At 49.7% G+C, this 21,291-nt stretch overlaps 4 protein-coding genes across 4 annotated transcripts; 2 read left to right on the top strand and 2 right to left on the bottom strand.

The window, feature by feature from the left end:
* Nucleotides 1-5,860: 5,860 nt before the first annotated feature.
* On the bottom strand, nucleotides 5,861-6,964 carry EI90DRAFT_2065058 (uncharacterized protein). The gene is made up of 3 exons (XM_039052506.1): nucleotides 6,963-6,964; nucleotides 6,478-6,911; nucleotides 5,861-6,364 (listed from the first exon to the last, which is right to left on the bottom strand). The coding sequence occupies exons 2-3, from the start codon at nucleotides 6,659-6,661 to the stop codon at nucleotides 5,958-5,960; spliced, it is 591 nt and encodes a 196-aa protein (XP_038921816.1). The 5' UTR covers nucleotides 6,662-6,911; nucleotides 6,963-6,964; the 3' UTR covers nucleotides 5,861-5,957.
* Nucleotides 6,965-7,680: 716 nt separating this feature from the next.
* Nucleotides 7,681-9,344, top strand: EI90DRAFT_3035605 (uncharacterized protein). The gene is made up of 5 exons (XM_039058635.1): nucleotides 7,681-7,729; nucleotides 7,807-8,409; nucleotides 8,511-8,669; nucleotides 8,754-8,903; nucleotides 8,959-9,344. The coding sequence occupies exons 2-5, from the start codon at nucleotides 7,807-7,809 to the stop codon at nucleotides 9,109-9,111; spliced, it is 1,065 nt and encodes a 354-aa protein (XP_038921817.1). The 5' UTR covers nucleotides 7,681-7,729; the 3' UTR covers nucleotides 9,112-9,344.
* A 4,199-nt stretch (nucleotides 9,345-13,543) lies between these two features.
* Nucleotides 13,544-15,135, bottom strand: EI90DRAFT_3035615 (uncharacterized protein). The gene is made up of 5 exons (XM_039058636.1): nucleotides 15,073-15,135; nucleotides 14,456-15,010; nucleotides 14,063-14,401; nucleotides 13,856-14,005; nucleotides 13,544-13,806 (listed from the first exon to the last, which is right to left on the bottom strand). The coding sequence occupies exons 1-5, from the start codon at nucleotides 15,112-15,114 to the stop codon at nucleotides 13,654-13,656; spliced, it is 1,239 nt and encodes a 412-aa protein (XP_038921818.1). The 5' UTR covers nucleotides 15,115-15,135; the 3' UTR covers nucleotides 13,544-13,653.
* Nucleotides 15,136-20,050: 4,915 nt separating this feature from the next.
* On the top strand, nucleotides 20,051-21,040 carry EI90DRAFT_3035624 (uncharacterized protein). The gene is made up of 2 exons (XM_039058637.1): nucleotides 20,051-20,863; nucleotides 20,922-21,040. The coding sequence occupies exons 1-2, from the start codon at nucleotides 20,181-20,183 to the stop codon at nucleotides 20,977-20,979; spliced, it is 741 nt and encodes a 246-aa protein (XP_038921819.1). The 5' UTR covers nucleotides 20,051-20,180; the 3' UTR covers nucleotides 20,980-21,040.
* The last annotated feature ends 251 nt before the right edge of the window (nucleotides 21,041-21,291 follow it).

Here is a 21,291-nt window from a genome sequence, read left to right on the forward strand (position 1 = left end):
CTTTGCATCCGATTTCCGAATTATGACAGATATCTTCATGATGTACTTACCTTTTTGCTCTCCTCTGTATGCCCGTTTGAATATCATTGTTGTTCACCCGATTTTGGTCGCGCATTGAGACGTCCGAGATTGGAAGGGCCAATGACCTCAACAATTAATTTAGTGTGGGTCATGGAAATTGAATATCATTGGTTCATCTGACGCACTGATCATTTTGCGTTGATGCATTTGTGCTCTGTTGTGTCTCGTTCGCTGCGCTTGTTTTATGTAAATTTAATGGAGGAACGAGATTAAATGGCCGTCGCCACGCTATTCTTGTCGCATTCGCTCACACAAGAGGAGGACAGAAGAGTGGCGGGACCTGCCGTGTCAGGCGGTGTCCACCAGTTATTAAAACTAGGGAGTTGTAGAATAGGTCCTCCTGCCCCACTTCTTAATGCCCTAGTGACTGTGGTGAGGATGAAAGTCGATATGGGCAAATGACCATATTTGCTTCCGGATAGTGATGACTTCTGTAAGTCGCCTACCTTATCACCAAGGGTTGCATCCCCGCGCGCTTGATGTTACTAATATATGGCCGCAGCTATCGAATTAAATTATACATCCGAGCAACCCTTTGTATTGGCGATTGATCCCCCCATGTTCCGTGTGCCTGGGCCTGGAGCTGCAAGGGGTTCAAGCCCCCTGCAATGCGAGACTGCCAGCAGGCGTGACTGGTTGTAGCACTACACCCGGGCGACGAACCGACATGATAAGGCATGACTGGTTGCATCCGAATTAAGCTGTGACATGAGCGACGGGCCGAGTAATGTTGATATAGTACTTGTATAATTGCAGGTGCCATGACTGGCTGCACTCCGAAGCTGTGACATGGGCGATGAGCAAGAGCAACACCGATATGGTAATATAATTGCATACCTAATTGAAGCAGCAATCGCAAATAAATTAATGTATATACACTGGTTATTGCCGTTTCAAAATTGTCGGCAAGGGTTCAATTTAAATTTGAATTGAACCCTTGCCAGGAATTTTGAAAATGGCAATAATATCTGGAGGACAAAATGATATTTTTTGACCTAGCAAATAGATGTGGTTTGGCCCCTCGCTCGGCTGTGGGAATGTGGTTGTACGAAAACTCGTACGGCACCGAACTCTTGTGATTTCGAACAAAGGTCACTACAATTCGTGGGAATCCTAACTCTCCCTCCCCATAGTAAAATGGGTTCTCAGGACAGAGAAGCGGCAATCTGCCTAGACGGAAAACGAGACCAGCTAAGACCCATTTTCACCGGTGTGCCACAAGGCTCATGTGTCTCACCAATTCTGGCAGCATACTTCACGTCCCCCCTGGCGAAAGCCGTAGAGGAAGGTGTCCAAACCAGGATTGCACAGACCACCGAGCTAAGCTCTAAATTGAACAAAGGCCTAATCACCCCCATTCCACTCACCCTCTATGTAGACGACGGGTCCATATCAGCATCAGCGCCATCCAGAGAAGAAGCCACCGAAGTCATTAAGACCGCTTTCCGGATAGTCCACGAGTGGCTCAGAGAAAGAGGCTTAAAGACTGACCCGGTAAAAAACGACCTCATGCACTTCACCCAAACCAGAACGGGCAGAAATGCCGGGCCAGGCCCATCCATCACCATCCCCTCACACATAGACAACGCCGACAAAACAATCAACCCATCCAGCCTGATGAGATATCTAGGCATATGGTTCGACCCACAACTCAAGTTCACGGAACACATTAAGAGGACCACCTCGAAAGCAGCGTCTGCAGCCCAAGCCCTTCGTATGCTGGGCAACTCAGAGAGAGGCCTCCACCAGACCCATGCCCGGCGCCTCTACCTAGGAGCGGTATTGCCCATCGCTTTATATGGCTTACCGGTATACTGGCGCAAAAAATCTAAATTGATCATTAAACATCTCTCTACATTACAGAACAAATGCCTGCGCATGATTACAGGAGCATTTCGAACGACCAGCATACAGGCCATGGAGATCGAAGCATCGATCCCACCCATCGACATACTCCTCGAATACCGACTGAAGATGGAGGCAACACGCTTGTCCCGACTCCCGGATGACCACCCAGTCACCAACCGCCTCTACCCGTGGCAGAGGAGATTAACAACACCATACACTGTACCACCACTACCGGTATACGACCCCCACAGAAGATATCGCTCAGACCCAAGGGACACCTTCTCAACGTGCATCACCCGCATCGCGGACCATATGATTCACGGCACAGAGAGGATCCGCCCACACAGCGAAGCCCCATGGCACATTTCGGAATTCGACATCGAAGATCGTATCCAGATCTACCTACCAGAGAACACCGCTGGTGAATCCGCCAAGGAGTCGTGGACAGACGACCACCTGGAATTTACAACGGAAAACGAGGACGACCCAGACTTCCTCTTCGTGTACTCCGATGGATCCAAGTACACAGAAGAAGGACAAAACGCCACAGGATTCGATGTAGTCGGTTATTCAGCAGGTGAAACGGTATTCGAGAGGAACGGTTCCATGGGTAGCTACGTAGAAGCCTTCGACACAGAAATGATGGGGCTGAGGGCAGCAGCGGAAGAAACACGTCGCTTCATCGAAAACAACCCGGACACCCACAAGCCATCGAACATAGTATTTTACTCAGATAACACGAGCGCGATCGGCCGCATCTTCCAAGGGAAGCCCGGTAAAGCCCAAGAACACGCCCAGACCTTTAAGAAGATAGTGTGCAGACTACTGGACGACAGAGCTGACCTCAAGGTCGCGATAAGTTGGTGCCCAGGCCACTGTGGCATCAAGGGAAACGAGCGGGCAGACGAACTGGCCAAAGAAGGAGCCCGCATTAGCCCGGACAGACCCCGCTACCACTCATTATCCTATGTAGAAAGCTTGCATAAGCAGGATATGGAAGAAGAGTGGAAAGAACGTTGGACAAGCACACCCACCCCGATCCGATCAGGATTCCATACGGCAAACCAGATCTCCCCATCAACTAAACCCACCACCAGATTCAAATCGCTGGACCGGAAAACCTTCAGTAGGCTGGTCCAGTTCCGCACCGGCCACGCACACCTGGGCGAATACTATCACCGGTTCGGCATCCACACAGAGAGCAGAGAGTGTTCATGTGGAGCTGCCAACCAGACAAGAGAACATGTCCTTCAGGTATGCCCACAGTTTAAGAAATACAGACACATAATGGGCCGCGGTCGTCAGAGCAGATTTTCGATCCTGATGGGGAAGCCCAAAGGCATTCTTAGACTAGCGGCCTTTATTAAGAAGTCGCGGGTCATCGACAAAAAGAGCGGACAGAGAGCAATGCATAGCGGAGGAACAGGGGACAGGAGCACACAACCAGTAACCACCCGTAGGGAGAGAGGAGTGACATAGACGCCACCACACCCCCACGCATACCCAGACACGGCTTAATCCCAGACATCACAAACTGGAGGATCCCGTCATCCCGACCACACCAACCAGATAACCTACCTTGTATTGACGAGCCCCTCATGTACAGTCAGATGTAAATAACCGGGCTAGCCGCACTGCCACGTACAAACGCGGCCGCGGGGTAACAAAATAGAGTACAACAACAACAACAACAATCCTAACTCTCCCCACCCTGTTGATCTTTAGGCATACCACCGTTGGCACAGAAAGAAGGGGGTTCGAGTTATCCAAAGTTGGAGAGCTGGCAACACAAAGGCACGGAAGACATCATATCGCGCGCTCGATTCAGAAACCTGACCTAGTTGCCGCTTTCCCCAACGGTCCGGACTTTGGTACGTGCATCTTTGTACGCGTTTGATACGGATGCTGGGCACCAGTCCTCATGGGACGACAGGGGATATGATTATTGATTTCAGCACGCGCTTATGACAACAACCAAGGGCATCTAGCTTAGATCAGCGCTAATTTGAATTGTGTTGAAAGGCACAAGCAAGGTCAAGCCGCAGCGGCCCGTATAATGGCCTCTCCATAATTTTTTGTCGCACCCTTAACCATCCTCATTCAGAGTCACTGCGTGGCAAGACCTCAAACCCCTGGAGTGTACCAGCATGCAGACTATTGATTGTGGCCGAAGCCAACTTATCGAAGAATTCATTATCCGGGTGCCGAAGGGAGCATTGATAATTGAGTTCTATTAACGCAGCGAAGCACAAGTCGCAAGCACTGTATTGGAAGCTTTAATCCCGACAACAGGAGCAAAAGCCCACGACCCTAGAGGATCGACTGAGCAGCAGGGTTGGACACACAGGTGACAGAAAGACATAGTTTACTAGAGAGTCCGAATCTAATCCTGATCAGCCCCCCCGATGCCACAAAACCCGAGGATCTCATCCACCTGAATCTACCACCCAGACACACTTACCATGAATAAAAGATCCTCTCATGTATGTACGCACGGTGTAATGAGCCGTGATGGCCGCACTGCTGGCCACGTTAAAACGAGGCTGCGAGGTAACAGATTCATTACCAGGCGTCACACATTAGAAGTAATATCGTAGCGTCGACGACCCCTTCTTTGGTCACTGGGTGTGACCTCGAAAAGTTAGACCGAAGGTAGATTGAGTGTAACACCGTTGCGAACAACCTTAACAACAAATGGAAAAATCATTTTACATATTACTCGGATCAACAACCCATCAATCTACATTCCACCTACGCACACGCAATACTTGCAATGCCCAGTGGAAGGCGGGGCGAGTGATTCTAGCAGAGTACTTATCTGCAGTTTCTCATGGAAGTAGCACGATCTGAGCCCTTGTGCTGGAAACAGTCCTGGAACCCTAGAACCCCTCATTCGGAACCCTAGAGGCCGAATGGGTTCCCAAGTTGAGCACAGGCCAGTCCTATGCGAGGTGGGGACATCGCCCCCCCTTTCATGTCAGGTCTTGAGAAGAGTTCTTTTGGTGCTGACTGGACCCTACCCAGCGATGTCCCTTCACATTGGTCGGCACGTCTGATGGGGCGGGAGGGCGGGAATGGATGCTTACTGCAAAACGGTCATTAAGGCGGCATTCGGTGAGGACAGTTTCGAAAGCGTGCTGAAGTTGAGTACTGGGTTGTGGTAGATCCAATACAACTCCCTTGCCCAATACGTCATCAAAGAGAAGGTTCTGATAATTCTCCAGAAGAGAACAGCACGAAAACCGAAATAATAGTGTAGGCATCGACTCATGTTGACTAGTTTCACGACAAAAACACTCTGAAACGGCGAAATAGTATGGTTCCCAAGGCAGTCGATCCGAAGATCAAAGTCCGGCATCCCATCTCGAGCAATGAAAAGTGCACAGGCATACTTGTCTTCAAACCACCTAACAGAGGCAATACTTGCATGCGAACTCTTCTTCAACTCGTCGAAATAGTTGTGGGTTAAGAGGGTCATGTATCTATCATGGGCCGCCAGATCGAATCCACTCCCGGGAACAGCTGTAGACTAAATCTATCAATGGTGCTTTCAGCGTATTCGAGCCTCCGAGTTCACATCAATCATCACCTCCACCTCGCTGGAGCTGCACCCAATCACACAAATGCCTCTGTTTAGGATTTGTTCTCAAGTTCGGCGGTGCACACCGATCGCTTGAGGAATGTGACATGATAGAAGTAGTACCAAGTAGAGGACCTGCCTTGCTCTCATGATTACACGGGTCAGTAAGAGGGTCAGCTGAAGATGCGCCAGATGGGGTGGGGAGCGACGGTGCCCAGAGTGCCAGTGAGAAAGTGAGGGGTCATCTTGAGTCATGTCAGAGATGTCAGACTCGGCGCAAACTGGGGGTTGGGATGTGTATTGGGCCTGTCACCACCGGGAGCAACACCAAACGAGAGAGAAACAGGCATAGGCGTCAGCTGTTCGTTGAGCGACGCTTGAGGCCACAACAATAGGCATAGAAAATGTGATCGAGGGATCAACATTCGCTGTGACAGCAGAACTCCCCTCAATCGTCAAGGCCCAGAATTCGGGAGTCTGCTAAGGGGATAGACCAAGCCACCAGACATACTTCGTCTTCTGTCTTGACGATACTCACTTCAAGTTTGAACCTCTTACTCTGCATCTTAAGGATGTTGACATTATCGAGGATGTCCGCGTTAGGAGGCGCGCGGGTGCTACATGACGGTTTCGTCCCCAGCGAGCTTGTATTTAACCTGAAAACTTCAGCCTGTACCGGTAGGGGGCTTTGGAATAAATAACTGGGAACGCCGCCTGAAGTGGCACAGCCCGCTACTCTTCTCGCCTTGCGTGCTGCGCAGACCAGGGTGGGGGGAAACTGGGGAGTAGATTGTTTCAGAATCACTTTCTTCGCGCCCAACGCGAGCTTCTCAGGCCAACGTGCAGCGCACTGGGCTGGTAAGCATCAAAGTTGGGCGTTGGGCGAGATTGTGATGCAGGTGAAGAATGTTGTGACGAATTGTACATCCGCGTCAGATTCAACAGGCAAATCGTACTGTGCTACGAACCGACGAAGACGTGCGCTGCGGAGATCGGCGGACGCAGCAGCGGAGAGAAATTTGTTCGCTGGACGTTTAGCCAGGCAGCAGATAAGGGAAGCGCGACAGCGTGGTCGGGCAGGATCCGGAGAGTCAGCGTCAATCCCAAAGTCACAGGGAGAATCGGCGACGATGCGAGTGAACAAAAGAGCATGTAACTGATCTCGATTTAGACGTTGTGCGGTGGCAAGAAGGAGAAAGAAGGAAGTGGTGGAGTTGAAAGAGATAAGCGGGTAAATGATTGCATTCTTGCACACAACTAAGGAGTGGGCCATAACAGTCGGCATGCCGTATCGATCAAGCGCAAGCGTTTATCATCGATCGTTAAAGAAGCAAAGTCCAATCCGTGTAGGTAGAGATTGCTGCACTGAAGGCTGAAGTAAGAAATGAGTATGGCCACAAGGCTGGGTAGATCAGTTAGAAGCCAATTAGCCTTGGACGTGTAAAAGGCTCACTTGTATCTGGAGTGCTCATGGGTTTTTTCGGGAGTCGAGGGACTGGGCCGAGGGAAAGGAAATGTATGGGGTGAATAGAGGGAGGGGATAGGACAATTGAGTCGTGGAGAAAGTCTCTTCAATTCATGGGAACTTTTTTTTTTCGCAAGGACCCCCTTCAGAGGAATATCGGATCAAAACCGTGGATGAAATAAATACAGTACTTAAGTGAAGCGCCTAGATACAAATGAACAAAGTGCAGGATCGCCGGGATTGATGTGGTTGCGATATCTTCCCACGAGTATTTTGCAGCATGCGGGAGACGGGTGGCTTGGTGGCTATAGTACTGAGGCCGAGTGTGAGAGCCATGAGCTGTAATCGGACTGAACGACTGACCCCTCCAATCAACAATCAATTCAGCCAACTCCGCTACAGCGGTTTTTCAGCTTACGTGGCCCATTTTTTTTTTTTGTTCCGCATCGCTCGTTGCCCGAAAACAGGGCTTGACAAAGAGTGCAATATCTCAGCAACTGCATGAGCTAGCCACTTGCGGTTTGCAAAACGTTCGCATATTTATGGTGCCCAAACTATTTTTTTTTTTAGCGATAACGATACTTTTGATTTTTTATGGAAATCCATTTCACATAGTTTCCTAATAGTTTTCTCGATTTTCTGAAGGGGTTGCAATTTCCAAATATGGATGGCTCGGGTGACTCCGTTGCCCGTTTATCTATCAATCTCCTCGTTGGAGATATATTTAAGGGCACTGACAGGCTCAAGTTCGAAAGGTGAAGACTTCGCTTTCTACACGCTCCAACTATCTAACCTTTGGACACCCCTACTATTCCCACTGCCTATCTACCTTATGTCAAAGCCCATCGCTGTGGACACACCCGACGGATGGATTGTGACCCCCATCTCGCCTCCCGACGGCGTTGGTTGCGAACCCTCCACGCCACCCCTCCAGATCCCCACACCACTCTCGCGCGCCTACTCCGCTGCATTCTCGACGGGCCCGCTTGTCCTTTCTCGCAATGTGCCGGATGACCCCCACGTCACCTCCACTAATTCTACTGCGTCCCACTCTTATTATCAAGAACTCCGTTCCACCCTCACCGAAAATCCTGCGAGTGATTACTTGCGTTTTTTCGATCATCGGCTGCCCTGGAGCGCAACTGGGGATAGTATCCAGAGTAGCTGCGAGCCATCTCATCATCGTCATCAGGAGTCCTTTGTGCCAGGCACTGAGGAGCCCACTGCCAAGCCCGTTCCTTCGTCTTTATTCCACGGAAATGGAAGCAGCTACAGGAAGGTGGATGGGGAAGGGAAAGTCGTTCGTGCTGCACTGGATGCCCGCCACAACAAATATCTAGCCAGCTCTGAGGCTGCCCGATTTACGCCTGGGCCTAAGGAGCTCGCTTCCTTAGCTCACCGCTTCTATCCTACAGTTGAAGGTGCAGGCATGTGTGTAGGCATGTTTGACCCGGTGGCCCATATATCTCCGTGGGCTCACACAACCTCCTCCGCCCACACCTACATTTATAACTTGAAGGCGAGTGCACATGCCAGCACGCGTACATCACATCTGTTGTGCGCTTCAGGGACAATGATGCGGTGCGACACCGGTCTCTTATACTGGCGGTCGCCCGATACGGTATGCCGAATTTCGGCCTTCGGATTGATCGTTTTCGGGATCACACGTTATCGTGGCCCGATTCGCCCTGCACCGTGGAAAGTCTAATGCGCTAGATACGGTGGGTCGTTAGTCTGTTCCTAAGTCCTCATATCATTTATATTATGTCTTCATTCAAGGTAACTGTGTCTGAGAATTCGAATCTGCTTCATGATGTGAGGTCAAGTGAAGAAGCACGATTGGAACTTCCGCGACCTGTTCCGTTGCTTGAGTTTGGTAGAGTGCTCGAGGTCGTTCTAATCGAGTGTGGTCCATACAATGTATTCGCGGTAAGCACCATCCCATCCCCCCCTCCCACGGTCAGTATCAACTGAGCTAGTGTAGGAAAATTGTTGGTTTGTGGTCTCTATGGTGGAGGAACTATTCACGGAAATGTTCGGTGCTCGCTATGTGAAAGGTGGAGCTAGACGATCACGACTCGCTCGCCAGACGCGTGCCAGAATTCGAAGCAAGCTGGGTCTTAGGGATTCCGAGTGACAAGATAGGTCACGTTCAGTTCTAGGACGGTTCCTTATGAAAAAACATAACGACAATGAAGATTTGTGGATTGGAATCATATATATATAACTTTGGTTGTGACTTGTTCTGGGCGCATTTCAAGCGCCTTGGCTGTTGATGACGAACGTTGTTTGCGCATACTGACTGAGTTAATCTGCTTGTACCCATGTATGTACGTCTTTCTACTAGCCAACAGAAAAGCTTTGTTTCAGGTGCGACAACTGCTGAGCAGCGTGTTGGACTGGGGAGATAACAATTTATGGGGTAGAGGGACTTCCCTGTCTCTGGTGTTGGTGCCCATAACGAAATAGTTAGTGCAAGTCGTTTGCAGGAGACATACATCCATGGTGTGCACTCAGGTCAAGAACAACGGTATAACATTGAATAGACACATCATCAATTTTAAGATAATAAGGGGAGCGTACCCCTAAATAGGAATTGTAGCGTCGGCGCCCCTTCAAATTTTGTCGCAAAACCGCGTGTCGAAGGCAAATACAAGAAGGTGATGTCTGGTCATAGTGGAATAACGCGGTCGCGCACAGCCTGAACGAGAAACTAAAGGGAACGGAATTTCACTTCATTGCCAATTCGTTGCCACAGTATTAAGGATTCAGCATACCGCGAACCTGCATTTCGTCGACGCACAAGCAATGCAGGACTAGTAGCGATAAAGAATATCCAGATGATAAAGTGATAATCAACCAGATAAGGATGGGGTGCTGCAATGCCCAAACGGAAGGCGGAGCGAGTGATTTAACGATCTGCAGTTCCCCATGGATGCAGCAGGACCTGAGCCCTTAGGTTGGGAACACATAGAACTACGCCACCTTCATTTGGAATCCTGGAGGCCGAGTGCGTTCCCAATTCGGGCATGGGTCAGTCTCGTAGGAGGGAGACATCGGCTCCCCTTTTGTGTAACCAGCGCCGAATATGTCTACGAACAACTCCGCAAGAGCTAAGACGACGGACCAACAATGTTCTTTCTTTCCTCATTGGTCAATACGTCTGACAGGGTGGGAGGAGAAAATGGATGCATACTGCAAAATGATCGTCAAGGCGGCATTCGGTGAGGACGGCTTCGAAAATGATGCCGAACTTCAGCAATGGAACCGGTTATGGTAAATCTAATACAGCTTATTCGCACGATACATATATCATCATAGAGAAGATTCTGATCGCCAGAGACAATTGTCTAGAAGTGAATAGCAATCCTGGTCACGACAACCGAAATAATAATGTAGGGACATCGACTCGCCTTGTCAAGTATTCACGGCCAACCGAAAACAATCAACCCGAAGACCAAAATCCGGAATCCCATCTCGAGCAACTGAAGCACAAGAACCTGTGCCTTCTCTCACCCGAACTGCCTAACAGAGACGATGCCTGCGTGCTGTGTGGACTCTTCTTCAGTTCACCGAAATAGATATAGATTGGTTGAGAAAGTCATGCATGCATCTAGGGTACGTGGGCCACCAAATCGAATTTTCTCTCAGGGCGTTGTGGCTATCACTAAGTTCGCCATGGTGCATTCAGCCTACGAGTAGGTTTCATATTCAGAAAGGATATTCGGTCCTCCGAGTTCGCAGCCATCCCGCTGAAGCTGTTCGTGAGATCTTTCCTGGTTCTTGAGGCGTGTGATCACGGAGGCCAGCTCTTTGCGCCTGGGCACAAACACAGAAGGAGCGGACGAGTCGCGACCACTACCGAGCTGCGTAAGAGGCTTGAGGCCATTCCCCCATCATCCCTGGCGGCGCTCGAACCCAGTTGGTGCCTGAATAGCTGCATCGAATATTGCCAAACGCCCCCCTCCAGTTTGGGCTTTATTTCCAGGTTCAGTGGCACATGCCGATCGCTTAGGGAATGCGAAGCGGCAGAGATAGTACCAAGTTGACGACCTGTGTAAAGCAGAAAGCAGGCGGAAAAAGTGGTTCAAGGGAAAAGTTAAGATTATGGAGAAGCACATAGCCACTTGAACAAAGCATGAGACACAAGAACCCGACCTGCAGCATCTAAGTCCATAGGATCCCATCCTGGCCGAGTGATGCTTAGTACCGTGGAGGGTAAGTGTTGTGGTTCTTTTTCCTTTGTCTCTTGTGGATATTTGTGAGCTCTTCAGGTCGACTGGTGCCAACAATCGGGCAAGACTGAGTCATACTAGCAAGTCACTAACCGACGAGAACTCGATTGGGACAACTACAAGAACTATGAATCTGACTAGTTGCGAAGAGGACCTCCTTATGTAAGCAGGTAGCCCCTCAGAATATTCGGCTGTGTCCGCCTTTCGCCGCCAGATTCTGTCCGACGATCTCTGTTGCTAGCGCTCATTCCTATTGTGGGTGAGCAATGAGGGGCCCTTTGCGCCATGCGCTGTAATGGCCCGCGAGATCTTCTTTACAACTCTACAGCTTTGGTCTGGAGATCACTTGCGTGATGTCACAATTATAATTGCTGCCGTCTCTTCCACATCGTGACGGACATGGCGTCGCCGTTTACGCACGGATTAAACCCCAACGTCTATGCTCACCCGATAAGGTCACTTTGTCCTTACTTCGAAGCTACAATGTCCTCCCTGGTGTCAACCAATCTCAATCCACGCTCCCAGGCCGGCAGCATGTCCTCGATCCCGAGCCTCTAATTGATGTGATGGGAAGGAATATGAACCTTCTTGGAAGTTGGAAGGCAAGCCATTGTAATGGGCGCCGATTTGGGCATTGGAAGGGCCGTTGCTCTCTTATATTATGTTTGTGTCGTGGCGGATAAATGATTGACGCCCACGGTATTCCACTGGTTCGGGAATTGGACAGTTCTTGCAGGGGAAATCTTAACTCTCAATTGGACACCAGCAGAGGAATGGGATGGTTGCGAATCCGTCGAGACCATCAAAAATAAGTGAGAGAATGTACTGGGAGGTTAGACGTTGCTAAGCATCTGAAGGCTTTCCAGAACCAGGTTAATGTGTTGTATATCTCCGCTCCTCCCGCACGCTCGCACGCTTTTCTGTCGCTAAGCATCCACTGCTCCGTATCCAGAGTCCTGAACCAAGGTGCTGAAAAACCCAACGCAGACATTGCGACTCTCCCTACCTCGACACGTTTGACGTCAACATTCACTCCCAATTCTACATCATTAAACGTGTTTTTGGCCACATCCCTCGAGGTGGATCGATAATCCCTTTATTGGACATCCTCAATTGGTGGATTATATGGCTACAAAAGGTACGCAGTGCAGTCTGAGCTGTATAGGAGTATGCATTGCTTATTGACACTGGAATGTTGTGGTTGCAAGGCACTCTCATGTACGCCACTCATTTACATTCCCCTTTCCGCCTATCTACTTGCTTTCTCCCCTCAGTTGCCTTGAGCATTGACCTTCCGCTCCACGCAGCCCATCAATAATGGACAAAGCGAAAGAGCAACCCCGTGAAACGCCAGGCAGCCTGTTACGTGCTCGTATTTTTAGCGGACGCCGACTCGGAGTATATTGGCGGACAGACGTTACATCCCAATGGGAGTGCGATCATTACCTGAACGGCACTGAGCCTCATGGATCAGGAAGGTCCAGGGCTGTATCGTTACCACATTGCGAACGGGCGATACTTCCGAATAGGTCCGTGAGCCTTAGGCGCTGCATCCTGCTTTGCGAGCCCCTTCAATTCCGTTTGTGTCAGCCCAGAACCTCTCACTATTGTTGGGAATCAATCAGTGATACTGCTGGTGGACGCTCCACCTGCATCCCTACGTTTTTATCGACAAAGGACTCGTTAAAAATCGGGGCAGATCTTTCGGTGTCGACGGATCACTATAGTGCGACCCATCAGACCTATTCATGTGCGCGATTAGTACATGTTGCTAGTGCTCGGCTTCTATACTAGCGCTCCTTCACTTGGCGCTCTCTCCTAGTTGAATCTGCCGAGAATTTTTTTGGTGCAATGGGAAACAACCCGTAACTGTGCTTTTGTCCCTTCTTTCTTTTTCTTTCTTAAGTGATACTCACCCCCAACGCCACCAAATTCGAGGATTTCCTATGATTTGGCATCACCTACCCGATAATCCCTACATCTGAACTCGATGTTGATTATAGTAGGAGCACTATTGCATTGTCACGCGACCGCGGGGTAACAAAAACATCATGACTTGGTATTGTTACGCGAAGTCCGAATCTCTTGCAAGATCAAGCTTCTTTGCTCTGAGATTCAAGCACATTCTTTTTACTTTGCTTTATGTAAAGGTCGATACAGAGTCCAGTACAAATCATTTTTACATGGACAACAGGTCTCACAGTCCAGAACCACAACAAAAGCAACCGTCAATGCCAGAACAAACTATTTGAGCAAAATTCGCCATAATATGCAAACAGTACGAATCCAATTTAGGTCCCAGTAATGGGAACCGCGATCATCCCTTTCCGAATTAAGACTAAACAGAGGCCGAAATCAAGTCACATCCGATTTTGGTCCACAAATGGAATCCTAGCGGTTGATGAGGAATGAGTCCTAGAGCCAAACTTCAACTGCCCGTCTCGTCACTCAGAATCCCCAAGACCCAGCCTGCTCCGAATTCTAGCACGGGTCTGTCGAGCGAGTCGCGACCGTCTTGCTCCACCTTTCACGTAGCGAGCACCAAACATTTCCACGAACAGTTCCTCCAGTATGGATACCATGAACCAACAGTTTTCCTGCACCAATTGTCAGCCAATGCCAACCCAAAGAGAAAATTATGCTTGCCGCGAATACATCATACGACCCACACTCGCCCAGAACAACCTCGAACACCCTACCAAATTCGAGTAGTGGAACTGGTTGTAGTAGGTCCAATAATGCCTCTTCACTGGACCTTACATCGTGGAGTAGATTCGAATCCCCAGACATAGTTACCTTGAACAAGAAACAAATGATAAATGATATGACTGCAGCAATGGAGTGGGAATCTACCATATCCAGTGCATTCGACTTGCCGCGGCGCAAGCCGAACAGGACCAATGATAATGTGTGGTCCCGAAAACGATCAATCCGAAGGCTACAGTTCGGCATCCCGTCTCGAGTGACCCCCAGTATAAGAGACCGGTGTCGTACCGCATTATTGTCCTTGAGGCGCACAAGAGACATAATGTTTGCATGCGGCCCATGTGCACTTGCCTTCAGGTTGTGAATGCACGTATATGCGGAGGAGGTTGTGTGAGCCCTTGGAGGTATATGGGCCACTGGATCAAACATGCCCACACCAGTGACCGCAGGGTAGAGGCTGGCGGCGGCTTCGCTGTGGTCGGGCTTCTGTATTTAAAAACCGTCAGAAGTCGATGAAACTCAGAAACCAAGTCCACAAACCCTTTTGGTAGCTGTATCAGCGCCACCCGTATCGAAATGACACTCCGAGCCAACAGACACCCCTGGATCCCCACAGACGTTTTGACACCCACTCTGATTCGAAAGCACCGCGCTCCGAGATCCCTCTGCTTTGAAGCGGAGAGCCAAGGAAGCGAGCTCCTTATGTCCAGGGGAAAATGGAGCAGCCCGAAAGTTGGCTGAATGATTGTCGACCACGACATCCAGCATCTTCCCATCCGCCTTCTCGTCGCTGCCCCCATTTACATAAGGTGAAGATGAAGGCGCCTTGACGGTTAGCTCCTCAGTGCATGGCATAGAGGATCCTGGATGATTGTGCGTGCTCCAGGGTCGCCAATGACGAAAAGAACGAACGGCATTGCCTAAAAGACTGCCGCTGAGGGTGGCAAGGGGTTCACGATAATAAGAGGATGGGACGTGGGACGTAGCAGAATGGGTGGAAGCGACGATCTGGGCGTGTGGCGCTGAGCAGGAAGGGACAATTGAGCCAGCCGAGGACGTAAGTGGGGAGTGTGAGTGTGAGTGTAATGCGGGGACCTGGAGAGGAGCGGCAAGGGGTTCACGATCAACGATGAAGCGAGGGGGGGCGCAACGCATACCTTAAGTGGAGCCACAACTTGGTCATCGATGGGCTTTGACATGAAGTAGATAGTACACCCAGCCCCAGCAGGAATGTTCAGAAGTCAGATAGTAGGGGCGTGCAGAGAGCGAATTCCTCTGGCTGTTATAAGTCCTCTTCATTCCGAGCCCAGATTCCTTGGCCGCATCTTGTCCTCCATGTCACGCACAATTCAAATTCACTCGTTCGTGGGCTGGTATTCCTGTTGACCTATTATAAATTGCCTATCGGCCTATATGGTGGATGGGTTGCAACCGAACAGCAACCCTTATACTTATATCTTGCTGTATTGGCGATTGAATCCCCTATCCGCCGTGTAGTTCAAGCCTCGCCAGCAGCCTGCAATGCGAGACAGTCTGCCAAGCAGGCGTGGCTGGCAGTAGCACTACGAAGCCGTGACACGGGCCGGCAGTTGCGTGACTGGCGAGCAGAGCAAGCTAACGCCGATAACGAAGCACTGGTACTACGGGAAATTGTGAACTATGCAGTTCATTTTTTTTTTCTCATCAAAGAAAATACTGTACTGGCACGACCAACGCGTCACGCTGACCAGCCGGTCCGGCCGGGGTTGGAGGTCCGTCACGCGTCACGCAAGGTTGGTGTCTGGTGTCACGCAGGTTCACGGGCGCCGAGGTGGCTGTGTAAAACCCTTTTTGGGATCATATTCTCAAAAACGGAAAATCGCCATCTGTTGCTCTAAATTACAGCCGTGCTTCACTCACGTCCACAGCTGAGCTCCTGCTCAAGATTAGATGAGGGGAGCAGTGCAATGTCCTTGACATCAGCTAATTGTTGCAAACGCACCATCCCAAATATGGCAACAGCAACCCGCATCTAGGCAGGACCCCAGCCCCTATCATTTGCAGTACAGAAGTAATACAGAGGAAAGATATTACAAGTAAAATAAGTGACTCTGCAAGCGCGCATGAATATACTGGGGATTTCCCACGACAATCCAGAATATTCCGGCAGATTCCGGTGACTTGTAGATTCCAACAATAATTTGTCAACCTCTATGTTTATCTTCCGGAGTGTCTACGGACTCGCATTCATGTTCAATGATCCAGGTCAATTGCCAGCCAGATTGAATATAACAATGTAACAATAAATGCGGACAACTCCGCTACAACCGGTTTGATGTCACGGGTTTGACAAAACTCGAGCCTTTTTCCCACACTGGCACGTGACCCGGTAGTTGGTCGTCCCAAAGGTAAGATTTACCGTCACACGTTGTTTGGCGGAAAGGGCAGACAACGGTGAACCGGCTAAACCTCCCATCCCATTAAGTAGGGGAACAAGTCCCGTTTTGCTCAGGACATCCCTAAGAGGGCAACAGCATTCTGCCACGGACTCTGATTGGTCCAGATCTCAAACAAACTAGTGGCTGCACCCGGCGCCCGCCTCTGTACATCATTACCTAATAACTGGGGAACGCCGCCTAAAGCGGCAGATCCCGCTACTCTTACCTCGCATGCATGTTCACTCTCAACGTTACTATTGGCTGAGATGAAGCCCGAGATTCACTCTCGCTCTGTAAATCTACCGCATACCCTGATAAGTTCAGGACCACGTAATTTACACTGCAGCCACGCAGCAAGCGGAATAGAACTGTATGGGGCAGAGAATGGACCCTGGGTTTGGGGGTCATACAGGACCCTGTGCATAGGACAATTGAGTTTGGGAGAAAAAAACGTAGGCCCGCTACGGAGTAGCGGGAATTTCTCGGACAAGAGACCATTATAATTACATACCTACATAATTGAAGCAGCAAATGCATATACATATATACAATATTTGGGATATTTTTTAATATATGTAACGGCCTTTCTTTGAAATAAATTGATTTGGTGAACGGACGCGGTCTAACGCAGCAAATGCCCACAACTCTCACGCTCACACCTGCATACCGGCGCAGAGCATGAAAGTGAACACGATCAGTGTATGCTCTGAGATACATAAATACATTTCCGCCATTGTTACGCAAGGAGATGGGAAAGGGGCATGAGAGGTTCCGCGGGGTGCTAGGGTTTGAACTAGGCGAAGGCAGGGATGGAACTCAAGGACAATAAGGGGAGGGCTGGCAACACAAAAAGCATGTAAGACATCATATTGCGCGCTCGACTCAGAAACCTGTCCTAGTAGTTGCCGCCTTCCCCAACGATCCGGACTTTGGTGTATCTTTGTGCGTGCTCGACACGCCCGAGATGGATGCTGGGCGCCAGTCCTCATGGGAAGGCAGGGGAGATGATCCGTCCATATTATTGATTTCAGCGCGCACTTATGATAACAAGCAAGGGGCATTTAGCTTAGATCAGCGCTAATTTGTTTGTTTGTTTGACCCCAGTAGTTAACTTTTCGCGATACATACTGGGGTTTGAATTGAGAGATGTGAGTTCCCAGCGGGGGTGCATGTGAAGTCCGGAGCTGCCACCGTGAGGAAATGGTTTATTCAACCAATTGTCGGGCAATTTGCTCTTTTCGTGTAGAATTCCGCTCCAGGTGCGGAGTACAAGGTAGGGCCTTGCGGCCGTATTTTTTTCGGTTTGTCAGCGCGATGGTCAGCGCTAATTTGAAAGGCACAAGCTGCGCAGCGGCTCTTCTAGTACGTATTTCAGAAATTCTTGGGGTTTTGTCGCAGCGCGGCGAGACCTCAAAATCCCTGTATGGAGTATACCAGCATGCGAACTATTGATCGTGACTGAAGTCTCCTTATTAATTAATTGAAACGGGTTGTGGTAGATCCAATACAGCTCCCTTGCCCTATACATCACCAAAGAGAAAGTTCTGATAATCGCCCAGAAGAGGAACAGCAATTTTGGTCACGAAAACCAAAATACTATAGGAACATCGACTCATCTTGTTTAGTACTTGGGAAGTTTCACAGCGAAAAATACAGTGAGGTGGCATGATCCCGAAGGCAGTCGATCCGAAGGCCAAAGTCCGGCATCCCATCTCAAGCAATGGGAAGTGCACAGGTGCCTTCTCGCATACTTGTCTCCAAACCGCCTAACAGAAGCAACATTTGCATGCGAACTCTTCTTCGACTCGTTGAAATAGATGTGGGTCATGTATGTATCTGGGGGCACATGGGCCGCCAGATCGAATCCACTTCCGGGAGTAGCTGTAGACTAAGTCCATCGTTGGTGCTTCCAGCTTATGAGTAGATTTTAGGAAGGATATCATACATGCACATCAAACGCTTACACCGACGCGACCTTTTGATATTTCCGTCCTGCATCCGAACAGGCGTCATGAGATCGTTCTTGGTTGGAGAGGTAAGTGATCACGGAGTCTGGAGGCTAGGTGCGTCGATCACAGAACGACCCGTGACTTGCCCGTGACCACCAGCGAGCTGCGGAGTTGTCCGAATTGATTGTTATATTGTTATATTATTTACTGGTCAAATTGGTCTCAAATTATATGTGTCCATGCCGTGGGACTACAGTTGCGGACAGGCAAAGTCTGAAAGAAAATTTAATCTCCATGAAAAAGTCCGGAAACATGATAAAACGACGTATTTTGGGTAACCGAGTTCATTCCGAGGCTTTCCGACACTGAATTCGAAGATTATATTTCCATGTGAGTGCCGAAATTTAGCGTCGCGCTAGAAAATACACCACGTTGCAGAACTAAATGAAAGTAGACGCTGTTAGGCCTCCACAGACTCGTTGTTTCGACGGATCCAGAAATTATTATAAGGTAGAGGCTGCTAGGCCTCCACGGGTCTGTTGTTTCAACAGACCAAAGAAAAGATATAAAGTGGAGGCTGTTAGGCCTCCACCGACCCACTGTTTCGGCGGATCAGAGGAAATGAGGAAATAAGAAAGTGAACGGAAACTTCCGGACCACTACTCACGTCCAAAAACTATTTTGCATTTTTCTCCCTAATTTACTGGTCAATTTGTATATTTTGGAAGTTATTCAAACAGGCTATTTCATGTATGTAAGGTGTGTCAACATCGTGGGAAACAGTCCTGACACTGCTCCAGACAGTGGCCAGCATTAGACAGTGAGTCGGAGCCTCTAGGACGAGAACCCACCTTGCCGTGGTCTAGAGGCTCCCCCGGCACCCAATGTGGTTAGCTGGTTTTGGGTCTAAGAGGTTCTCCTTTGCCGCGATGGATAAAGGCATGGACGGCACTTACACGTTGAGTTATCCTGCGTTGGCCTTTTTCACCGTTCTGTGCCGCCTTTTTCCATCATCTTCCACTTTCCTATCATCTTGCTCGTAGCGAGGAGACAGCTCGGGCGTCTTTTCTTTCCCTCTTCACCATTCGCGAAAACGTTGGGTGGTTTCTAAAACACGCGGCACCATGTGGGCGCCTAACGGTTTTAGCTCCCTTTTCGTTCCCGAAGCGCGGTTCTCCAAAAGACCAAGAGGCACGAAGGAGTTCGTCTGGCCAACATTCTCAGGTGCCGCTTCAACTATCCCGTCGCCGCGATACTCCAAAGCATCAAGAGGCACGAAGCCGTTCGGCTGGCCAACAATTTGAGGAGCCGGCATCCGTACCTACCAATCCCAGCGTACACTCACCCTCGGAGATAGCTAGGAATTCTGACGCTTACAAAACCATATCTTTTACATCGTTTTTGTACATAATTTCTGATCGTGCCCTTAGCGCCCTATTAACACACACCGCGAGTCAGACAGCCACATGCAATTGCAGCGGAGATTGGTCACACAAGATTCAGTCAATGGTGTGCCGACATTTGAGTTGATCAGCAACAAAGGAGAGATGGTATCAAGACAGAGAACACAGCCGACGGCTGGCCTTGTTCGTGCCAATACATTCGCCTGCCGTGATGACAAAAAACCGATCTGTAAGTATTTGCATTTGACTGTCGCAATGAAGAAACACCGCTCCATAAGAATCTATACATATTTGGCTGCCGCGGTGAAAAAAAAAGGGAAGGCTCCCTAAACCCTCCAAGGCAACGGCTCAAATATTGGTTCTATTGAGATCTTATCAAACCGACTGGAGTTTGTTATATATCTAGCATGCACTGACAGGCCGAGTCCGAAAGGTGACTTTGCACGCTCCTACCATTAGCTATCCTTACCCTCCTACCATTTGCACTGTCTACCTCATGTCAAAGCCCATTGATGCGCAGGCTGTGGACATACCCGACAGATGGGTTGTGGCCCCCACCTCGTGCGTCGTTAGTCGCGAACCCCCCACGTCTGCTTTCCAGGTCTCCAAATCGCTCTCGCATGTCTACTCCTTCAATGCTACGTCCTCGACTGGCTCACTTGTCCTTTCTCGCAATACGTCGGAACTCCTTTCCACCCTCGGCGGCAATCCTGTGAATGATGCGTTACATTTTTTTGATCATTGGCTGCCCTGGACTCGGAGCACGACTGGTATACAGAGCAGCCGTGAGCCTCATCGTCATGGAGAGTCCTTTGTACCAGGCACTGAGCCCATTGTCACAGCTCCATTTGTATTTCACGGATATAGAGGCAGCTACGGGGAGGTGGATGGGAAAGGGAGAGCCATTCCTGCTCCACTGGATGTCCGCCACGACATTCATTCAGCCAACTCTGAGGCTGTTCGTTTTGCACCTGGGCCTAAGGAGCTTGCTTCCTTGGTTCTCCGCTTCAATGCAGAGGAGTCATCATACACGGCACTTCTGAACCAGGGTGAATATGGGACCCTCTATGGAGATACAGGGGTATCTGTTTGCTCGGATCGTCACTCCGATAAGGGTGGCACTGATATGGTGAGGGTTTGTGAACTTCGTTCTGAGTTTCGTTCTGCCGCTGATGACTTCTAAACATAGACCAAAAGTGAACTCGAACCCTCAAAGCCGGATGCGACAATCACGAACTCCCCAACCGTCATTGGTTACACAACCTTCTCCGCCCTCACCTACATTCGCAACCTGAAGGCGAGTGCACATGCCCAGCACGCGTACATTACATCTGTTGTGCGCTTCAGGGACAATGATGCGGTGCGACACCGGTCTCTTATACTAGCGGTCGCCCGGCACGAGATGCCGAATTTCAGTCTTCGGATTGATCGTTTCCGGGATCACACGTTGTCGTTGGCCCGATTTGCCCTGCACCGTGGAAAGTCCAATGCGCTAGATACGGTGGGTTGTCAGTCGGTTGTTAAGTCTTCATATCATTCATATTATGTCTTCATTCCAAGGTTACTGTGTCTGAGAATTCGAATCTGCTTCATGATGTGAGGTCCAG

Source organism: Cantharellus anzutake, assembly GCF_015039405.1.
Source record: "Cantharellus anzutake strain C23 chromosome Unknown EI90scaffold_5, whole genome shotgun sequence".
NCBI classification, from domain to species: Eukaryota; Fungi; Basidiomycota; class Agaricomycetes; order Cantharellales; family Hydnaceae; genus Cantharellus; species Cantharellus anzutake.

Coding starts and splice junctions, on each gene's coding strand:
- EI90DRAFT_2065058 (XM_039052506.1), bottom strand. CDS start 6,661: ATGCTCTTTTGTTCACTCGCATCGTCGCCGATTCTCCCTGTGACTTTG. Junction 6,365..6,477: donor CGCAGCGCACGTCTTCGTCG/GTTCGTAGCACA, acceptor GATGCTTACCAG/CCCAGTGCGCTGCACGTTGG.
- EI90DRAFT_3035605 (XM_039058635.1), top strand. CDS start 7,807: ATGTCAAAGCCCATCGCTGTGGACACACCCGACGGATGGATTGTGACC. Junction 8,410..8,510: donor TTGAAGGTGCAGGCATGTGT/GTAGGCATGTTT, acceptor TGCACATGCCAG/CACGCGTACATCACATCTGT. Junction 8,670..8,753: donor GGCCCGATTCGCCCTGCACC/GTGGAAAGTCTA, acceptor TCTTCATTCAAG/GTAACTGTGTCTGAGAATTC.
- EI90DRAFT_3035615 (XM_039058636.1), bottom strand. CDS start 15,114: ATGTCAAAGCCCATCGATGACCAAGTTGTGGCTCCACTTAAG. Junction 14,402..14,455: donor CTGATACAGCTACCAAAAGG/GTTTGTGGACTT, acceptor TTTTAAATACAG/AAGCCCGACCACAGCGAAGC. Junction 14,006..14,062: donor AGTCGAATGCACTGGATATG/GTAGATTCCCAC, acceptor TTCTTGTTCAAG/GTAACTATGTCTGGGGATTC.
- EI90DRAFT_3035624 (XM_039058637.1), top strand. CDS start 20,181: ATGTCAAAGCCCATTGATGCGCAGGCTGTGGACATACCCGACAGATGG. Junction 20,864..20,921: donor CGTTCTGCCGCTGATGACTT/CTAAACATAGAC, acceptor ACAATCACGAAC/TCCCCAACCGTCATTGGTTA.